The following is a 21,139-nucleotide window of genomic DNA, read 5'->3' on the forward strand; positions in this document are numbered from 1 at the left end:
AAAAAAATTCCCTTCCTATACGGAATGTGATTTTAAAAAATCATTTTGATTCCTATTTTTGATTTGTTAACTTCATTTATTATAATTGATTTATAAATTAACATAACAGAACAAAATATATAATGGTAAGTAATAAAATAAATAGTTCTATAAACAATATCAACTGTCGTACTCGATCGCAAATCTCACGCAGCAGATCGAGATGTAATCAAAAAAATGACTAAAAAGCAATACCTACAATGTCATTCTATAGGTAATTCGTATTAAACAGGGAGATAAACAGACACTTTCATTCAAGGAGAAATTTTTTAGAAACATTTACGATGTACGATAGAAGGACCCGATTCATCGTACTCTTGTTTCGATATCCACATCTGTTGGAAGGTAGACAATGAAGCTAAAATCGAACCTCCTATCCATACGGAATATTTACGTTCGGGTGGTGCAATTATTTTGATTTTCATTGTCGAAGGAGCTAAAGCAGTGATTTCCTTTTGCATTCTGTCGGCGATACCTGGATACATCGTGGTACCTCCAGAAAGTACTGAATTGGCGTATAAGTCTTTTCTAATATCGACGTCGCATTTCATAATCGAGTTGTAAGTCGTCTCATGGATACCGGCTGATTCCATACCGAGGAATGATGGTTGGAACATAGCTTCGGGACAACGGAATCTTTCGTTTCCGATGGTTATAACCTGTGAAGATACGTGACAAGAATTCAAATTAACACTTTGGGTACCTACCCATCCGTAATCAACACAATCGTTTTGTAATATTCGAGTATAAATAATTTACCTGTCCATCGGGCAATTCGTATGATTTTTCTAATGAGCTGGAAGAAGCAGCAGTGGCCATTTCTTGTTCAAAATCTAAAGCTACGTAACATAATTTTTCTTTGATATCTCGTACGATTTCTCGTTCTGCTGTTGTAGTAAAACTGTATCCTCTTTCAGTAAGGATTTTCATCAAGTAATCGGTCAAATCACGACCGGCGAGGTCTAAACGTAAAATAGCATGTGGCAGAGCGTAACCTAAAATAATAAAAAACATGATAGGTAAATTATTCAACATATATAATTCGTGTTTTGTTCTCTGTCTGTAGAAATAATATACGATGATGGTCTATGTACCTTCGTAAATAGGAACAGTATGAGACACTCCATCTCCGGAATCCAGCACAATACCAGTGGTACGACCGGAAGCATATAAAGACAATACAGCTTGTATGGCAACGTACATGGCTGGAGTATTGAACGTTTCGAACATAATCTGCGAAAATAAACACATCAAGTCAGATGCTCCAACGTATACCAGGTATAATCTAAAACTAATCGCAAGTTTATGGTGTTAATGTTTTAATTACTTGAGTCATTTTTTCTCTGTTTGCTTTAGGGTTGAGTGGAGCTTCAGTGAGTAAAACTGGATGTTCTTCAGGAGCAACTCGTAATTCGTTGTAGAACGTGTGATGCCATACTTTTTCCATATCATCCCAGTTTGTTACGATACCATGTTCAATGGGGTATTTAACCGTAAGTATACCACGTTTTGATTGAGCTTCGTCTCCCACATAGCTGTCTTTTTGACCCATTCCGACCATAATACCCTGTGAAAGATGATTTCATGTTAGAAATAGGTACCTATGATGGAGACCGAAATGCTTAGCTAAGTGAAAATATTTACTTGATATCGGGGTCGTCCAACGATTGATGGAAAAACTGCTCGAGGTGCATCGTCCCCAGCGAAACCAGCTTTACACATACCGGATCCATTGTCTACTACTAATGCTGCTACGTCGTCGTCACTCATGATTACGATTTGTTTTTAGAATTCAAAGCTGAAACAAAGGTGAGGTTGAATTATCAGATAGGTACTAAGATTTTATCTAATTTTCATAAATAGGTAGGTATGAATAAATGAAAGAATTCAGTAAATAAAAAAAATAATTTTCTTAAAAATAAAAATGGATAGGTATTAGGTACCTTATAGGTAACGCCTTAAAAAATGTTTTTGTATTCAATTTCAGTTTATTTATCAAGTTTTATCATATTTTCGTTATGGTTACCCACTCTACTCTATAAAAAATGTGAAAAAAATAATAAGTTGAAAATCCACCTAATTTAGAGATTCGGTTAGTAGGTAAGTATACCTGTTTAGTTATCACATATGAAAAAAAACGAAAACAAAAAATAGATTTTTCTGATCAATTTTGTACTTTTTTGTGATACAGTTTTTAACACGACACACAAAAAGCAGAAAAATTCACTTTTCATAACCACCATAAAATGAACTGTGATCCTTCGATTGCACTCAAATTTTTTTACAAGCTCTCTTTGATGGCTGATGGTCTCTGATAGGTAACCATCATTATTCTTTCCAACTCTCTAAGGGGTGGAAGAGGCTCGTACCTAATTTTCCCGAATTTGCGACCTGTTAAACTTGAGAGCAAATACATAGATATTAGATATGCTTATTTACAGGGTTCTTAAGGAAGAATAGGAAGGTCAAAACGAATAGTTGAAATCTGAAAAGCTCAAAACTATGTTCTCGAGGTACCTATACCTACCTAATAAAGCCAGCTCAGATTTCCATGAGTAGGCTCAAAAATTGAAAAATACTCTTCCTCTATCTTTTCATGAAAAATTATAGCAAAAACCCATTTTTTATCCACTTTCCAACAAACAAATGGTCAAAATAGAATCGCATGCTTTCCTGAGGAAAGTTCAAAGTACCCCTAATTTTGATCAAAATTCGAAAAAATTTCAAAAGTCAAGTGGCATATTGATTGTTTTTGATCGTTTACTACTTTTAGGGTACCAAGTTCGAATATCAGCCAATTTTCCGATTTTAACCCCCCTGACGCCTCACCTGTACCCTTAAACATGAATAAAGTAGGTAGAAGAAATTTGAAAATGTGATGTGACGCGTGTCGTCTAAGATTTTCAAGAACACTGAATTGAAATATATTTCCTTATTTTTTGATTACGACTCCTTATAGCCCCTCCATTTCCCCCTTTCACCTCCTCCAATTGATATAAATTTTGAAAAATTATAAAAATGAGGTATCACATATCGATTTTTACTAATCCCAGGTCTCTGAGTTCGAATATCTACTCATTTTTTAGATTAGATCTCTCAGCATTTTTTTTTAGCACTGTCAAAGGGGTAAAAAAAATTGTACAAGAAGTCAAGGAGGCTGTTGTAAGGTTATGAAAATGTTGAAAGCGAGCTTTATCGTTTTTGCTCAAAATTATATAAGCTTTCATTATATTATTCTCTTCGTTTTTGTCCTGGAACTGTTTTTTTCATAAAATCCTTCTTTTTGGAATAAAAAATTTGAAGTTTATACGCTACTAAAGGGATTTTTTAGTAAAAAGTATAAAAGTAAGTTAAGTGATCTTTTCTATATTAAAAAAAAACAGACATTAGAAATTTTTTTCAATTTTTTCATTACGAAAAATTGATTTTTGGGAAAAAGTAAGGAGCTACGTACCAAAAAAAAAAAACATAAAAAAAATTGTGGGAATTGAAATTTTTGACTTGTAAAAATTCAAATTACCTACCTACCTAAGTTTTTCAGAGGGGTTATTTTAGAGATTTTTGAGCAAAAAATAGAAAGCTCAACTTATTCAAATTGATTTTTTTTTTCGACAAAACAAAAAAATGAGTCTCAAAATTTGTCAACGTAAACTTTTTAATTTTAAAAAAAAAAGACTGAATAAGAAACATTAGATTTTTACACATTCAATTAAAATAACAGTGATATTAAGAATTAGTCTCTTTCAATTCCTTTCAGAAAAATAGAACCCTCTATTTTCCTTGGTAAGTACCTACTTATTTAATACAAAATAAACACATAAATTTTCTTGAAAATCGACTTCAACATTTTACTTGCGTAACCAAGCTGGCATTAAAAATTTAAATTGCAAAAAAAAAATAATAATAATAATAAGGCAGTGACAACCTTAATTTTTTCTGAAAAGAAAGAACTGAAAGAACCCTAAAGAATGCTACTTTCATTATAATTTAAAATTACGAAACAAATTCGTTATTTTATTTATCAGCGGATAATTTGCGTTTCTAACAACTTTACAAAATTTGTGGTATTATAGGTAGAGGTACATACCTTTTTTGTATTCTAATGTGATTTTTCTCGAGGTCAGTCGCTTTAATTGACAATTTTTTTTTTTTACTAAATAGCTTGTTACGCGGAAAATTTCATATCAGGTTGTGAGTAGGTAGCTTATGAAAATTGAAATAATTTTCCAAACGTGAACAGAGACGTTTAAAGGGATTCAGCTTTCATTTTTCTTCAGTGATTCGCTTCGTTTAAGACGTTGATTGAAAAGATAAGCTTTTAAACTTTCTCTCGACTCAGGTGTAAATGCACTAGTTTCATAATTAAACTCCGGAACGACTGCCCGATTTGTATCTTAAGTGTGTAATTATATGTACCTGCACTAGTTTTTTATTTATGGAATGAATGAAAATTTGTCGCGTTCGGTTTGAAATTTCCTTTTATGGGCAAGAGCTGTATAGCAATGAATTTAAAATAAGAAACTTGCGTTGCAGATAGACTAAGTTGGTGAATTTTTCAGATGTATAATTATTTGTACTCACAAAGACCCATTTTTTAAAAAAAATATTTGTTGAATATTGAAGCAGTTTATTTTATATTTTTTTACTTCCAAACTCCACAAATAGGTAGGTAGTTATTTTCAAAATTTTAAATTTATTTCAATTTCTTTATGTAGGTAGGTACTTGAAAAAAATTCTATTCAGTTTTTTAAGATAAAATTTTCTCAATTTTTTATTTAACCGATGAAAATATTTTGTTTTAAATTCACAATAATTCACTCACTTGTTTTAAATTCAAAAAACACCACAAATCACTCAACTAAACGAATAAATCTCGCGAAAAATAAAACTAAAAAAATAATTTTCACCTACCTTTACAAAATTAATAATCCAAATATCACTCCGATGATTTTCCTCGATTTTCTTATCACCACTACGTTAAAATTCGCGAACACCGCGACACAAAATGTTTATAACTGGTTCGAATACGAGATGCATAGGTACTGCCTTAAAAACAAGTACCTACTCTTATTATATACGGAAACGTGTACTTTGCCTAGGAACAATTCGCGAGCTTCCTTTCACTGAATTTCATGATTGGCTCAGCGTTTCCTAAAACGTCTATGTATCGATGTTCACATCCCCTCTATTCGCCGAAGCTTTCTTTCGAACATGGCATGGTATGGTACATCATTGTGTATCGATGGAAAATACATCACATCACATACTTTGTCGGAAGTTATTTATGACTAAAATAAGCAGTTAGATTGGGATAAATATTGCGGCTTCGTGGCAAACTAATTAGCGGTTTTCCGAGTAATTTGGTGAAATGACTGGTACGTATATATGAGAAATGAGCAAGAGTTTACAACAATGTAGGTAGAAGTAGGTACCTGTGAGCACGTAGGTACGAAGTGTGGATTCTTTTCGATTAATTAACGTTATAGCTATTTTATTTTGGATGTTTTTATACGTTTTTTGAGGCTATAAACATGCTAGGTAGTGTGTACCTGTGCATTGTAAAAGTTTGAGAATTTATATTTATAGGTATTTTTAGTGTTGAAAAAAATTTTTAAATTTTAATTTAAAAAAAATGGCTGTGAAGATGATTTCTTAGGGTCCCATCGCGATACTTGTAATTTTTTGAGCCAGAAACTGAATCTGGAAAATTTTCAAAATCAAGGACATGGGACATGAGAAAAAAACCATAGGCACGTCTCAATGATTTTTTTCACTTTTTTTTTGGAATTGATGAATTGGTCAAAATCAATTTTGTACCAGAACTCATAGAATTTCATGCTCATGGCAACCACCTATAGTGATCAAGAAAGTGCCCAATAAGCACCGACCAAAGTTATAGGTTCTAAAATTTATTTTTACCCCACCCCCTCCCCCCTACAGAGCAATTTGAAATTTTTAGAAAAAAGTGAAAAATTTCTGAAGACTTCAGAATGGCTCAAAACTAGAAGTGATTGATGTGATGAGAGTTGAATCGGAGGAATCACATATTCACATTGGTTCACTGTTCTCAAAAAAAATTTATTTCATGAAAAAGTTTTAAAATATTGTGCTTGAAAAGTTGAAACAGCTCTTTTGAATTTTTTAAATTTTTAAAAATTTGCTAAAAATCCAAAAAAATGAACTTATGAGTGCATAAAATTTTGGTTACGAGTGTCTTATGACATAGGTAGCTCTTTAGATTTAACTGGTTCTGTTTTCTGTTCGAATCGGGAACTAGTGTCAATTCGAAAAGTTCCCCTGTTGGAATCATTCAATTGATGAATCATTAATTATGAAACCATCATTTCATTACTCAACACCACAGACTTATCAATGAATAAAAATACTGATATCAAAATAAAGCAATTACCAACATGATTGCCTGATTGGTAGTTCTAATTTCACATGAGCTCATTATTTTCAAGAATTATTCAAAAAATGATATCATACGAATTCGAGTTATGTATTTTCTGAGTAAAATACGCACAAAGATGAATCTTCCATTCATTGAAGTTGCTCCTATGTTGAAATCGTGTCTTATTTTTCCCCTCTCCTTACAAATTTTTTTTTTTACGGGAAGAAGGTCTCTTGATTGTTAAAAAGTAAGTAATAAATTTGGGTAAGGTTCTAGCAGAAATTTTATATTGAACATAAATTTTATTCGGTTTTATTTTTTTTAGGTTTTGATCGGCACACAAATAAACTTAGTCGTTTAAAAATTAATTTTAAAAAGTACACAAAACCTACAATACTAATCAATATTAATACAAGCACATCCAACAGTAAGTATTGATATAGAGGCATATCAGCAGCCGCTGTTCTTAGATGAGGAGCTCCTTGATGCTTCAATACATATTCTATCCAATACAGAGATTCATTTAAAGGAGGTATTGGTCTATCTTTGAAAATTTTGGACCATTTTATCATATTCTCGCGATATCTGAAAAAAATCACTCAATTATTTAGAGGAATAAAACTGGTGTAATTGATTAAAGTATGTAGGTACTTGAGTACTTACTTGGTATTTGTTGTGATTTCCCTAATCGCATCGAGAAGATTATTTTTATTCATCTCAAAATAGTCGATATAAATGCCAACTTCTCGCTCAACCAGTACATTGGCATTTTGAAATTGGTCAAAGTAGAAGGGAATTCCGACGACTGGAGTTGCCGTGTGAATAGCCTCCTGTGTTCCAAGCAAACCACAATGGCTAACGAATGCGATTACTTTTTTGTGCTCTGAAATTTTGTAGAAAGGTCATTCCAATGATAGAATACGAGGAGACTCAGAGACTGCAAAACTTCTTTGCGTTTTCACATTGGTGGAGAACAAGACAAAATTGAGCTGATATACATATATGAATCCCTTTACCTACCTAATACATCTCGTTGAGGAAACCATTTACCTAGTTTGACATTTGGTGGAACATTGGTTATGTTTAAATCATTTACTCGCCATAAGACTTTCTGAGGTATAGCTGATAGTGCGTCTTTAATAGCTTCCAATTTTTCAGGCGGCATACTACTGGCCTTTACAGCAGTTCCAAAAGAAAATAGAATCACTCCATGGTCGGCACCTTCAATGAAGTCTTCAATATCCTAGGTTGCGATTTTCAGTAAACGAAACAGCTCACATTATTGAATTTATTTATCAATCATTAGGTTTCAAATACTTACATTTTCTTACCTTGGGTAATTTTTTGAGTTCTCTGATGTGTATTCCAGCTATATTTATCACATTAGGAGACGTAGGTCTTGAAATGAAACTCGGATGATTATTATAAAAGGCCATTGCTGTTCTTCTATTCAGTTCTTCATCCGATGGAAGTTGCATATTGAAAATTTCACGAGCATATCTCTCCATATTTTTATTTTGTGTGAAATAAAGGTTCCAATATGATGTAGCATACTGAACAGCGTTTTCAAAACGTTGCCAGAAATTCATTTTCGTTGCGAATTTTGAATCGCGCAGAGGCGTAATTGATGGAATAAAGGGATTTCCAACAAAATAGTCGATGCCTATTTCTGAGCTCGTTGCTAAAACACCGACCAATGGAACGTTCAACTTATGCGCTAATAAATGAAAACACTGAGTAGCGTAAACCTCAGCGATAATTAAATCGATCGGACGATCATCTTTCGAATTTATCAATTGTTTTATATATTGTGAACGAAGAATCGCATCACAACTTTTTGATTCTACAGCCAATTTAACCTTTAAATAATTTTGTACTCCCGCGAAATTCACACTATCTTGAACTGTAATACCTTCTAGAAAACTTTGAAATTTTTTCGGGTCGGAAATGAGAATTTCTCTATAATTTGGTGTACTGTCAGTGGATTTGAAATGACGAAGTACGGTAACTTCGTGACCTTTGTGAGCTATGCCTTTGAGAATGAGTTGGAGAATCGAATCGTGACTTTTACTGAGAACTGGAAAAATACCTAGTATTTTAGCTGATTCTGCAGGTGGAAGAACGTACGCTAAAAAAATTATTGCAGCGTAGAGGTACATTTCTTGGACAGGTGAGTAGATTTATAGTGTATGATTCTTCAGTTAATTCTCTGTAGGTAGGACATTGAAGTTTGCCTGTAAAACCTACGAGATTACGCATCATAGTTTATCTTTAGTGAAACGACTTGAAGGGTAAGTCTGTACACACCTAGACCTACAGGTGGTTGCTTACTAATCATAATATTAATGTAGGTATAGTAGATACTTACCTACTTTTTCTAACGCTGACTTGATGATGATGAAAATATATTCATACAAATATAAACTAAGCTATAGCACACTGATGATACACAATAAAAACTTTACAGTGCTGTAGAAAGCTTCAGCTTCACATCTATCACACATTGGTTGTGCTTATTTTCAATGTTGATCAGGTACTAAGGAGGTGTATATATTGAACTATACCTATATAAGTATAGGTAGAGGTACTTACGAAAAAATGTTTAATCAATCAAGTAGGTATAGGTATCTCAACTTGAAAAATCAATTATCTTTTGAACTTTTATGACCCTGAGATAAGATTGAGTTCTTACATCAACAATATAGGTACTTCACCACCTTCTCAACTATTTAGTTGCAGTTATTTCAAAAAAAATAAAATAAAAATAAAATATGTGACACCAAAAAAAATATGAAATTGAAATCAAATTCGGTCGAATCGAAAATTTGATGAATTTTTAGTAAATTTTAATATGTCCCAAATACGAATCCGTGGTCAGTTAATTCAAAATGACCATTTTTAGGCTATAATTGAGCTTTTTTGGCCAAATTCTTTCAACGAAGTAAAATTTCTGAATTTGACCCAAAAAAGCTCAATTATGAAAGTTACAGGAAAAATCGAATGAAAATTGCTAGTGCGTTTCAAATGTAAATTCTTCAATAATTTATTTGAAGAAATATGCATAAACAGCTTTTTTTAGGAGTGCCTAAAGTAGGGGGCTCTTTAAAAAGGATTCAAAATTACGAATATACAGGGAGCTAAATTTAACTTTTTCATCTAGATTACGTTTGGTGCAAATCGCAGGTTTCTAGTGTTCCAGAGGTTCCCAAAATATCGAAATTACGAAAAATTGGAAAATTGGATTTTTGAGTACCAGCGCAAAATTTTATTGAGTTCAAAATTTGGTAGGATGGATGTCTTCACTAGGGTTGTCCACATTTACACAGCAAAACTTTTTTTGTTAAATATTCGCTGTCTCACCCACTCATTTTTTTCCTTTAGGTGTAGGTAGTTCACAAAAAAAATTTCAGCCAAATCCGTGAAGATTAACCCGTGCCTCGGAGGCACTCAATGTCCTTATGGGAATTAACATAGGATTGTACCTGTAAAAAACACAAAACTTCAGTTTTGACCGAATTTCTTTGAAATTGATGGTTTGGACCATAAAAAGCAATAATGTAAACAACTTTAAAGTGTTTTGACGAATTTTCAACTCCAAGGGGTCCATTATTGAGAAGCCACAAACTCCCAAATGGTGACCCATTGGATAATTGACTAGAAAATTTCAGGAACCCATATGAAGTGGATAAACTTTTGAAAAATGTCAGGAATGAGCCATTAACTCGATTTTTAGCTAACATAGACAGTAAAATTGACTTCCATATTTCTGGAGGAATTTATATACTTAATTATTAGTTGTATTATAGATTCACAAGACTAATTTTCATAATTTTTACCTACTGATTAACTACATGCATTTTTTTTTCAAACAAAAAACATAGGTAAGTAGGTAGATACTTGTGTAAATTGCCAAAAACATTTAAATTTTCAAAAATTCTCCAAAAATTGAAAAAAAATCCAGTTTTTTGACTCTGGAAGGAAGTCAAATAGATTTGGAAGGCTGAAACCTGCAAAAGGCACTTGGGGTACATCCTCCCAATGCACTGTGAAAATTTGGAACCTCTAGGGACATTTGTAGGAGCTACAGGGTGTTCTAAAAGTTGAAAAAAAAACTTGAAAATAGCTGTAAAATCCACTTTTCTTACCCTGGTGAGGGGTCAAATGGGTATGGAGGGCTGAAACCTGCAAAAGGCACTTGTGGTACATCCTCCCAATATACTTTGAAAATTCGGACCCTGTGAAAATTTGGACCCCTAGGTCAATTTGGAGGGGCTGTAGGTTTGGCTAAACGTCAAAAAACATGCAAAAATCCACTTGTTTTGACCCTGGAGAGGGGTCAAATGGGGTTGGAAGGTTTACCCCTTTAAAAGACACTCAAGTGGCACCATTCCATTGTATTCTGGACATTGGGGCTCCCTAGGTTAATTTTAATAGTGGTTTGGGATCAAAATAGGGTCAAAATTAAGTTTTTTCACCTTAAATGAGGTAGGAATGACCTATGAAGCTGAAATTTGGATATGTTGCTTACAATGGCGTTACTCACCAATAGTATGAATTTGGGCTATTTTCATTAATTTAGGGTCAAATTATGCTTCTCCAAAAAAATGACCTTTCTGTAATTTTCAACTTTTACCCTCCAAACTGCGGGGGTCAATTTTAGCTCTCAAAAGAATCCCATTCCCCAAGTTTGACTTTATTTGATCGATTAAAGCTGGTTCCAGGTCATAAAATGTAAAAATCACCATCGTGCTGAAACTTATAAATTAAAAACTGCTGGCCTACCGCAAATAGCCCATTTTTTACAAAAATTTGACTAAAAATTATTTGAGCAGCTGAAATTTTTGTTGTAAGGGTTTCAAACCATGCTTTCTCCAAAAATCGTGGTTCCGTCCAAATGAAAGGTGGTCACTTCGAAAATTTTCTTTCTTAGCCATTACCTATAGTACCTAGGTATGATTTTTAAAGTAGGTAGAACTTTAAAGATTTCCATCATTTTCATTTTTATTAATCAACGACGAATGATTTCACCCCTGGATTTTGTTCATCAAACTCCACTATTTATTCATCCATCAATAATTGTTAATTATGTTCTGTGGTCTATGGTCTATGAAAAACTTGACTGCACCGTTGTTGGAAAATTTTTACGCATCGTTCAACCCAGTACACCTATAGGTACCTACCTAATCTTACCACTTGGAATAAATAAGCAATAAAAATAGGAAGGAAATAACGCTTATGAAATGTTTAATGCATTATTTTAAATCGAAAAATCATCAAAGCATCTCGCACAAGCCGAGCTACCAACTTACCTGCCTATTTTCTCGATGGTTTCCGAACGAAATCGACAGTGTACCGTTGGAGAATCCGCGAACATCATCAATTAACTTTCGAAAACAACGCTCGCGATATATTTCCAAATCAACGATAAAATTTATCGCTATAGATCTCCGCTTCGAAGACAAGACAAGGCAAAGCAACGTACCTAACACAACGATTCAAAAATACTCGTAATTAAATAACAATTAAAACATTAGCTAATTATCTTATAGACGGTGGATGCCTCTTAGAGCAACTGCGGCGCGGCGGCGCTCTCGTACTGTGTAGGTAGGTACCTATCGTACTTTAATTAATGACAGAAAATGGTTAAAAATCAGAGCGTAAAATATAACAGCCATAAAAGACCCTTTAAAAATCTATTATCTTATTTACCTTCGTGTGTAACTAATTAGTCTTACGCACGAAAAATTATCTGCGGATGAAATTTGGTGTTTGGTGTTGTTTCGGCGCGGCAGCTTGTGTGTATGTGCCAGAAGAGATTTAACGATAAATGATAACGTTTTATTATTACTTACTTATATGGAAGAAAGTTAGCCAAAACGTTGATTTTCACTCGGCCGAATCCAGTAGTTTGGAATTTTTTTTCTTTCGATGAAGTAATTCAATCGATTAAAGGCATTTATCGCGAATATAGGTATACCTACCTATACCGCTTCACCGTACCGGCACCACCGAAGCTCTGTGCCGTTATAAATGTATTCTCGTCAAGTCGTCATGCTACATAATGCATAAATTCTTCTGCTAATTTCGACGTCGATTCGTGTCGAATTGAATTTTTAAATTTCAACAGCTCTACCTACCTATCAAATTATCTTTAACTGCTACGTGCAGTAAAAAGTGCAGCATTTTTGGTTGCACTTCGTAAAGTTATCCTAACCGAAAGCGTTAAACTGTGAAGATTAAAACTACCTAATTGGCTCTTATAATCAAGTCGCGAAAACGGCGAAATAGCTTTTTATGTTTAGCTTGGAAAATTTTTAATTAAACAATGAAATCTTAAAATGTTTCTCAATCTCGCCAATTATCCAGCACTTGAATGTAGAACTATACCAACTTGTATAGAGATCACCGTGAGACAATGTGTTGGGCAAATTAGCTCACCATATTGATAAGAAATTGAGATACTGTGGGTACAAAATGGCATTTCTCAAAAGAAATCGTAAGTACTTGTAAATTGGTAACAAGTTAAGAAAATGGTTCGTTACTTGTTCAGCTTTCATTATCTTCGAGAAATCGTAAAATTATCAAATGGGTACAATTTTGCGACGGTTCTGGATTTCAAATTAAAATTTTTCATCATTTTATGTAGTACCTACCTAGGTACCTAAATCGATTTTAAAAAAATAAAAATAATCCAAAAAAAAGAGACACAAAATTTTAGCACATAAAATTTTTCATTTAGGTACATATTAAGTATGCCATTTTTTTGTAGTTAATTTTTAAATTTTTGAGACGTTTTGAACTTCAAGTCAGAAAGTAGAACTTGGATCAATCGTTTGTGATGAATGGATCTTACTTTCTGTTTTCATCAATCTAGAGAAAATCTTCAACATGTCGAATAGGTACCTACTCGAAGAAAAGTTGTTAAATTGTTTCTGATGAAAGCAGAGTCTGACATTTCAAAATTTATCATTCCAGAAAAGTTAACAATCTAAGGTCAAGTAGGTAGATTGGTAGTGTACATTCTTATTAAGTAAAATACTCACACTCATCTCGAGCAAGTAATAATGCTCGTTGAGATTTACTTAATTTTGAAATCAAATCACCGTACATATCACAAGAACTTTCTAGCTCAAAGGTAATACGTCGAGGTGTAAATATTTATTAGGTATATCTATTTTTATAAATTTTTCTCTCGAACTAAAAGCTGTCACCTATCATTGAAACCGATCGGCAATAAAGCGTGTAATTTCAATTTCTTTGCACACCAACGTATCTATGTTTGGTATGTCGGATTGTCGACAAAGTACCTACAACTAGATTTAATGAATGTGTACCGCTCTAGTCCCTATCCCCACTCGTCTTCGTACACTTTAAGTATACATACATTGAAGTTGTGTTTATTCTCGATTTTTACGAAATTCCCCCAATGGTACCATAAACGGAATTAAATGCGTACGACGGTACGACACTTAAAAGGTACTTAAAGAATAACAAACCTATAACCTCATAAGGTAAAGTATATACGATGGATGGCGGGCAATGCATACAACTTCGCAGGTCACTGTCACTTTCTTTATCAATTTCAAAAAAAGCAATGCCTACAGGTTGAATTAGGCATCTTATTCCATCGGAAAGCTTATCGTGAAAATCTATATTGACATTTAAAAAAAAAAATCAATTTGCATAATGATCATTAGGTAAGTATATTGGCAATTTGTAGTGATTGTAAAATAATACATTTGCTTGCAAGTGAACATCAATTGAGTTCCTAGTTACATTGATCAACTTAGGAAAATGGATTAATGTTTGATGTCTCATTATAAAATTATACATGTTGAACAAATTAATGTCGTTCTAAAACGTACCTAAAGAAGTGGCCCAATGCAGTTATATAAACTTTAAATTATACCTAATTTATAACAAAAATAATTTTCGAGTTCATTTTTGCATAATTTATTTTTGAACGTAAAGTAGGTATGTTCTAGTTTATAAGTTGAAACTTTTCATCAATTCTCAAAATTATTTCACTCAATAATTTCTTATATTTTCAAAAAAAAAAAAAAAAAAAAAAAAAACGAAAAAAACAAAACAAACGCATCACAATTGAGTAATTGTCCTTATAAGGTATAAAATTTAGATCCATATCTAAAAGGATAAAAGGAATAAAAACTGGTTCAGTCGATACGTTTGTATAGAAAAAAGGAGGCTTTATAATTTGAACAATATTAAACAAATGAAAATACATCGTGTACTATAGGTAGCTAAACGCGGTGAATGATCTTACCATTTATGGTCAAACAACATAGTGCATTAGTTTGTTACATGGCAAAGGAAGTAGGCAACCTTGTCTAGCATGAAGTTTCTTTATAGCTTTGCCATCAACGTAAACCATAAACAGAGCGATGCATGTATCGTTTGCAAACACTGTAGAAAACGTCAGCTTCGTAACCATATAGGAATAAAAATATTAATAGTTATCGGATGTGTACCTTTGCTGTAGGTCACTTCCGCGTATAACTATATTATTCAAGGGCGTGTGAGATCAATAGTTTTATATTAGCCGGAAATTATATTGGTCAAGATTAATTAGAAATTCATCGTGATAATGAGATAAAAATTGGCGAATTTTTTGTTACTTTTAATTACTATAATGTCGTATCGATGAGAAGAGATTATGAAGGTTAGATTTTTTTGGAAGTTTATTATGATACTCTCACACTCGTCGAAATACGCAGCTATGAACGATTGACGGTAGATTCACTTCATTCGATCTTCAGTGTATCACCTCAACATGACGATATTTCTGTATTAAATTCAAATTAGCTGCTATTGATTTCATAATTATTATATCTACTCATGAAAGGTCCAGTCCATGTACAGATTCATAGCCTATATTCAGTCTTCATTATCATTCGATTCACTACATATAACTTAACAATAATATTATCTCTCATAAGTATGAGAAATACGTGATATCGATGCGAATTCGCGTAAAAACGAGCTGATTTTATACGTATTGTACTTGGTACGATTTTATATTTAAATCAGAAACGTTGGTCTATATATGCAGTGTCAAATCATTATTTACGAACGCATACTCGTTGCAATAACCGAAGATAGAAACAATCTGTAATTAAATAAACCCAGTTCAGACTTTTGATGTAAAATGCAAAAAAAAAATCAACATCCCTTAATTTTTTTCAGAGAACCAGGGACTAGAGAAAACAACTTCACTTATTCCGTACTTTGATGTGAGATACATTCACCAAGTTCCTACGATTTTGTGTGACTCGATCATTTTAAGAAGTTTTGCTCAAAAAACTGGCTGAAAAAGTATTAAATATTATCAGAATTAGTATATTCGTAATTTTTCTACGGTTTCAAGTTTCAAAACTTGAAAATTCTGAACAAACGTTGATAAAAAAAAAAAATAATAATAAATTTCAATTCAACAAGAAATATTCAAACTTGTATTCTGTCAGACGTACATACGTTTATATTAAATCTAACATCATTGACAGAAGACCATTTTAATACATGCACAAAATACTTATTAATAAAACATATTTACATTCATTTTTCATCTTACTAAATGTATTGGTCCCTTGTAAAAATAATGCTAGCAGTAAATTCAAACTGAATCCTAAAACTAGTAACAATGACTATAACTTTACGAGATCGTTATATTAGAATAGAGGTGTACTAGTTGCGGTTTCTCTGCGCTCAAAATTATTTCAATATTTGAGAAATCCGAATCTATTACTAGTATTCTTCACAAGGAATGGTATGATTTGGTTTTGGTATGATTGTACGTAAATTACATAGCCCCAGCTGAACGTTTGCCTGCTCTTGTATTCGCCGGTAGCCTCATCGTTTCTCTTAAACGGCCGCGCCTCAAATTTGCTTGTTCTATTCGGTGCTCTAAATAATAATCCCTTATAATTTGCTTCATTCTTGCGCATAAAGGTATGGTACAACCGGCATCCTGTAAATAAAAACACATATTTAATTAACCACTGATCATCTTTCAGTGTCTCATTTCCAAGTTTATGAATCATCTTACATGACAATGTTGGGCATGATGATGACATATTTTCAATAGTAGTTTACATGTAGGACAATTCCTTTTTGCTATAATTCTGCAAATTCTGATGTGTTCGACTATCCTTCTAAAACGTTTACATTTCGGTAATTTACAATTCTGTTCGTCTTTACATTTGCATATGTGTACTAAGGATTGATTATATTCTTCCAATTCCACCTGGTCCCTCATCTGTAATCAACAAAGTTTTTAATTATAACTGTTCCTTTCTACAGTACCTGTAAATGATAGGAATACACAAAAATTTCAATTTTGAAACTTACCTCATGCATGATGGTTGGAATATTGAATATTCAAAACATCAAACTTTCTTCACCAATCCAATGTACCTAATTCACTTCTCGTAGAAAAAACAAAATAGGAAATGAAGAATTTGACACCTTCGTAAGACCACCGTAAAAACTGTTCTGAGTAAATTTAGGATTAGGGGTTTGACTAACTTTTCAAAATAAAAGTGAAAGTGAAATATTTGCAGCAGAGCAACAACAGGAACAGGACTATTTACCTACCTATTTTAGCTGAAAAGCTGCATTTCTACATCAGCATCAACTTTTTTAGTATTTTAAAAATGAAGACGAACAAAATTTCTTAAATAAAACTTGAATTTTATTTTGATTTTAGTTCGTGAAAATTTTTTATTCAAAATGATTTTTAGTGAATAAAAAAATTAAAATTACTGTCACTGTTAGCGCTCCTAGTAGCTTCACTCTAGAAGCATAAACTAAAATAAACAAACCCCCGGCTTGTTTTATTGATAACAGTGTATTCAACAAGTACTCGCAGGTTGTTACAAAATAAAAATTGCGAGTGAAATGAATCAAACAATTGCCAATTTTTCCAAATTTGTTATAAAATTTCCATTGCTATGGGAAAATTTTCCTCTTCATTAACCGTAGACATGGTAATTTTAGTCTGGTGATTCGCAGTCTGTTGTTTTGCTGTGCAGAATGATAAATAGGTAAGTTTTTATAACCTTTCATAATGTAGTTATCAAATTCCTGAAATCCGTATTTATTATGTTCATGAAGCTAATCTTATCTTAATAATAAAGTTCGATTTGTTCTACTTTCTGTATTTTGTAGTGAAACGTCCACGAACGCTAACATGGCTTCCGTTTTAAATTTTGACGCTTTACCGGTGGAGAAAATGAAATTGGATACTCCTCCTTTGGAAGAAATCATTAAAGGTACGTTCAGTTATTTTAATTATCGTTAATAGATTTATTTTTGGTTAATCTTTTCACTGATAGGAACCTTCTCTTGTAGCTTTGAATTCTAGGCTAAAAAAGAATTTCGCTGTTGTGTCTGCCGAAGTTGTGGATTGTCCGGATTTAACCCAAGAACCGTTCAATTTAGCTGCGAAAGGTATTCGTAATTATGAGGGCTTAGTCATTCGATATCAAAATATTTCATGCTTCGTTATATTACAGGTCTAAATGGAAACGTTTCCATACTGGATATCGGAGGTCCACCGTATTTACTACCACTTGTGCAGCGTGAAAAAGTTTATGACATGAGAACTATCCCTAAAGTAATAGGAGAAAAAGAAGTATTTCTAATCGGTGCCGGTGCTGGTCCATGGAGACGATTCGGCACTAACTGTGAGGTATATAATTATTCAAGCCCATTTTTTTCACGCTAATTAAAATTTATCTCTTTTCATACGAGTAACTTTATTTTAGATGATCGTGAATCTAGTACTTAACGAAAATGAAGTTAAAATTCCATCATCGCGAATTTCCAGAATGGTCGAAGGCAGTGATAAACCTAAGCTTGAGGTGTTACCAGATACAGAAACCACTTGTAGTTTATTAGCTAATCTTCATTGTTCTAGAGGAGAGCCAGGAAAGGTAAAGCATTAAACTTGTACTTTTTAAAAATCAACGTCGTGCTTAAATATTTTACGTATCATTATCATTTCAGGTGATAAAAGTTCACTGTAAAAAACGAACTGGCGAATTGAATTTTCCCGTTGCGATTCGAGACGCTCTATCTGAAGCGTTTCCAAATCAAGTCATTGGTAACTTTACGTTTTTCCAATAAATTTCCGTATGATGAAATCATTACCGAATTAACATATTCAGGTGTTGGTGGCGTATTCGTTATCGTCAATGGAAAAGCGAAACAGCACGTAATGCCTGATTTTTCTAAAACTCCTATTCTTGATGACGATGGAGTAAACGAATGGCTTAAATTTTTTGAGATGTCTGCTCCTTTATCAGCTGTTGGAACATTGGTTTCGCAAGATCCCGTACGTTGATTGAATAATTTAATGGGATATTTTAAATTTTAATTTGCGAGTATTAATTCAATATTATTACGTGTAGGATTTAGATTTGAGGGTGATACATTTTCATAGTTTTGGTAAATGCGAAGGTGGTCATTATCATTATGATACTACTCCTGAAGATGTCGAGTACTTGGCTTATTTTTCGCTGGGAAGAACTCTATACAGGCTGGACAGGCCTAAAAGTGATAGCAAAGTTGGATTCGATTAAAATTGTGCCATGTGTTAACCATTTTTATATCACATTTACGACCAATTTTTAATTTTATTTTATACATATTTTATTGCATTGAAATATATCTTTTCGTTGTTATAATTTATGAATTTACTGAATGAAATTTCGTTTAGAAATTTCTCATATTTACATATAGGCCTAAGATCTATGATGGTTTTATTTTACATTCCTAAATTCAGACAGAAAAGCTCATCAAATGATTAATTAAATTAATTTAGCCACGTATCATAAAACCCTATCTAACTTCTGATTATATTACTTCGTTTTCGATGTACAAGTATATACACTACATTATTCGAGCTGAGTGCAAATTAAATATTTACTCTTATCACTTCAAAGCTTGGTGTTATCTATTACTAGCGAGTTTGAAAATGCTGTAATGCTATTTAAAATTTTGTCTTGAAATTGTACGTGTGTACTTTTTCTTGTGATCATGGATACAACAACAGCGAGGGTGGAAAATTTAAACGTGGAAAAAATCAATCTAAAAGTGCCTTCTTTACAAGATATTTCTAAAGGTGAGTTGCCATAAAAATCCTATTATTTGACCTAAATAATATATCAATTTATAATAAATATTAAAATTTTATATTGCAGCACTTTCGGACGGATTCGCCAAAAATTTTGCGGTAGTTGATATTGATGTTGTAGAATGTCCTGATTTAACATTGCCACCTTATAATCTTGCCTCCAAAGGTAAGTATCTACCTATCCCATTTGCATCTATAAAAGCACACCATGGTCTATGATGGATGAAGTTCATTAATGGATCAAAACAACTTAATAATAATTATTCGTGTTTTTAAATTTAATTAGGTATGGGAGGTGATCCTGCCGTAGTTCAAGTAGGAGATCCGACTAATTTCATCAATATAAATTACAAATTGTATGACTTCAGAGATGTACCAAAAACCTTGGGTGTAAATTCGTCGCATATGTTCGGTGCCGGTGGAAATTGTTGGTCGTCGTGCGGATATTTCGGCGAGGTAATGTCGTCGTCATTGAAACTCCGAATATAGGTATTTTTAACTGAATTTTCTTTATAGCGCCAGCCTCTTTCTAGATGTGTGCCAATGTAAATGTAAAAGACGACCAAGTGCAGAATTTCACAAAAGATGTTCTCACCGAAGATAAAACTTTGTCTGGAATTAAAGTAAAACCAGTCGATGTCAATGAAACTAGATTCTCAGTTATCGGGAACCTGTTTTCCAGTCGCGGATTACCCGGCAAAGTACGCAAATTTGAATAAATTTCGTTGCTGCTAGTTTTAAAATGCGACTTGTAATTTATCGTATAAAATATTCTGACAGGTCATTCGAATTTCATGCAAACAACGAACCGGCAAAGATGATTTTCCTACGACTATCGTGAACTCGTTGAATTCCGTATTCACCGATCCTATAGGTAGGTTTATTTTATACTCATCTCAATACAGGGCTCAGATTTCATAATTACCTATTCGAATCTTTTCAGCATTAGGGGTGGTATTTTTATTGAAAAATGGTAAAGCTGAAGTTCACGTTGCTCCTGAAACACCAGAAAAACCTTTCAAAAACTCTGACGATTTAATGAAGTGGTTTCTATTACCTATTGTTTCACCACCCTATGTTGCTGTGGGAACTGTTTTAACTCGTAATCCTGTAAGTGTACCCTTTGAATTGTTGGATGGGTGATTGTGAAAATGAAGATGAAGGAAAATATGTGTTATGTTATGTTATGGTTTTATTTCAGCCTGGCTGGGGTGTTCAAACTTATCATTTTCACGGATGCAATGATAAAGAAGGGGGTCACTTTCATTTCGACGTTACTCCTGATCAAGTGGAATATGAAGCTTACGTAGCACCGGCAGAGATTCTTTGTACTATTGATAAAGCTCAAAAACCGCTATCGTTGTTTGATTATGAATTATAACAGTTTCAATCGTATTTTGACATTTGATCAACGTGTTTATTTTTAAAAAATAAATAGCAGTTTTGATAAAAATGTTTGCTTTCTGTGGTTTGCGAATTTTTGTTGAACTAAAATAAAACTAATCTAATCATTCTCAAAAGTTCAAAACCTAAAACTTGCAACTTGCAACTTG

The 21,139-nt window shown here is 32.9% G+C and overlaps 3 protein-coding genes across 4 annotated transcripts; 1 reads left to right on the forward strand and 2 right to left on the reverse strand.

Moving 5' to 3' along the window:
• Positions 1-55: 55 nt before the first annotated feature.
• Positions 56-5,140, reverse strand: LOC135845933 (actin-2-like). 2 transcript variants are annotated; one of them, XM_065364810.1, is made up of 6 exons: positions 4,951-5,140; positions 1,684-1,837; positions 1,367-1,606; positions 1,134-1,272; positions 799-1,034; positions 56-698 (listed from the first exon to the last, which is right to left on the reverse strand). In XM_065364810.1, the coding sequence occupies exons 2-6, from the start codon at positions 1,807-1,809 to the stop codon at positions 309-311; spliced, it is 1,131 nt and encodes a 376-aa protein (XP_065220882.1). In that variant the 5' UTR covers positions 1,810-1,837; positions 4,951-5,140; the 3' UTR covers positions 56-308. The 2 variants fall into 2 exon arrangements, with proteins under 2 accessions (XP_065220882.1, XP_065220883.1); XM_065364811.1 differs by lacking the exon at positions 4,951-5,140 and adding an exon at positions 4,862-4,883.
• Positions 5,141-6,595: 1,455 nt separating this feature from the next.
• On the reverse strand, positions 6,596-9,291 carry LOC135844345 (UDP-glucosyltransferase 2-like). The gene is made up of 5 exons (XM_065362510.1): positions 8,802-9,291; positions 7,765-8,676; positions 7,454-7,676; positions 7,097-7,316; positions 6,596-7,018 (listed from the first exon to the last, which is right to left on the reverse strand). The coding sequence occupies exons 2-5, from the start codon at positions 8,590-8,592 to the stop codon at positions 6,736-6,738; spliced, it is 1,554 nt and encodes a 517-aa protein (XP_065218582.1). The 5' UTR covers positions 8,593-8,676; positions 8,802-9,291; the 3' UTR covers positions 6,596-6,735.
• Positions 9,292-17,316: 8,025 nt separating this feature from the next.
• Positions 17,317-21,039, forward strand: LOC135845180 (uncharacterized). The gene is made up of 15 exons (XM_065363645.1): positions 17,317-17,493; positions 17,618-17,721; positions 17,801-17,899; positions 17,965-18,140; positions 18,217-18,384; positions 18,458-18,554; positions 18,619-18,785; positions 18,862-19,029; positions 19,463-19,574; positions 19,654-19,752; positions 19,873-20,042; positions 20,120-20,287; positions 20,367-20,460; positions 20,530-20,696; positions 20,788-21,039. Exons 1-15 carry the CDS (start codon positions 17,483-17,485, stop codon positions 20,965-20,967), a joined length of 1,980 nt encoding a protein of 659 aa, XP_065219717.1. The 5' UTR covers positions 17,317-17,482; the 3' UTR covers positions 20,968-21,039.
• The last annotated feature ends 100 nt before the right edge of the window (positions 21,040-21,139 follow it).

The sequence above is a fragment of the Planococcus citri genome, chromosome 4 (assembly GCF_950023065.1).
Source record: "Planococcus citri chromosome 4, ihPlaCitr1.1, whole genome shotgun sequence".
In the NCBI taxonomy this organism is placed as follows: domain Eukaryota; kingdom Metazoa; phylum Arthropoda; class Insecta; order Hemiptera; family Pseudococcidae; genus Planococcus; species Planococcus citri.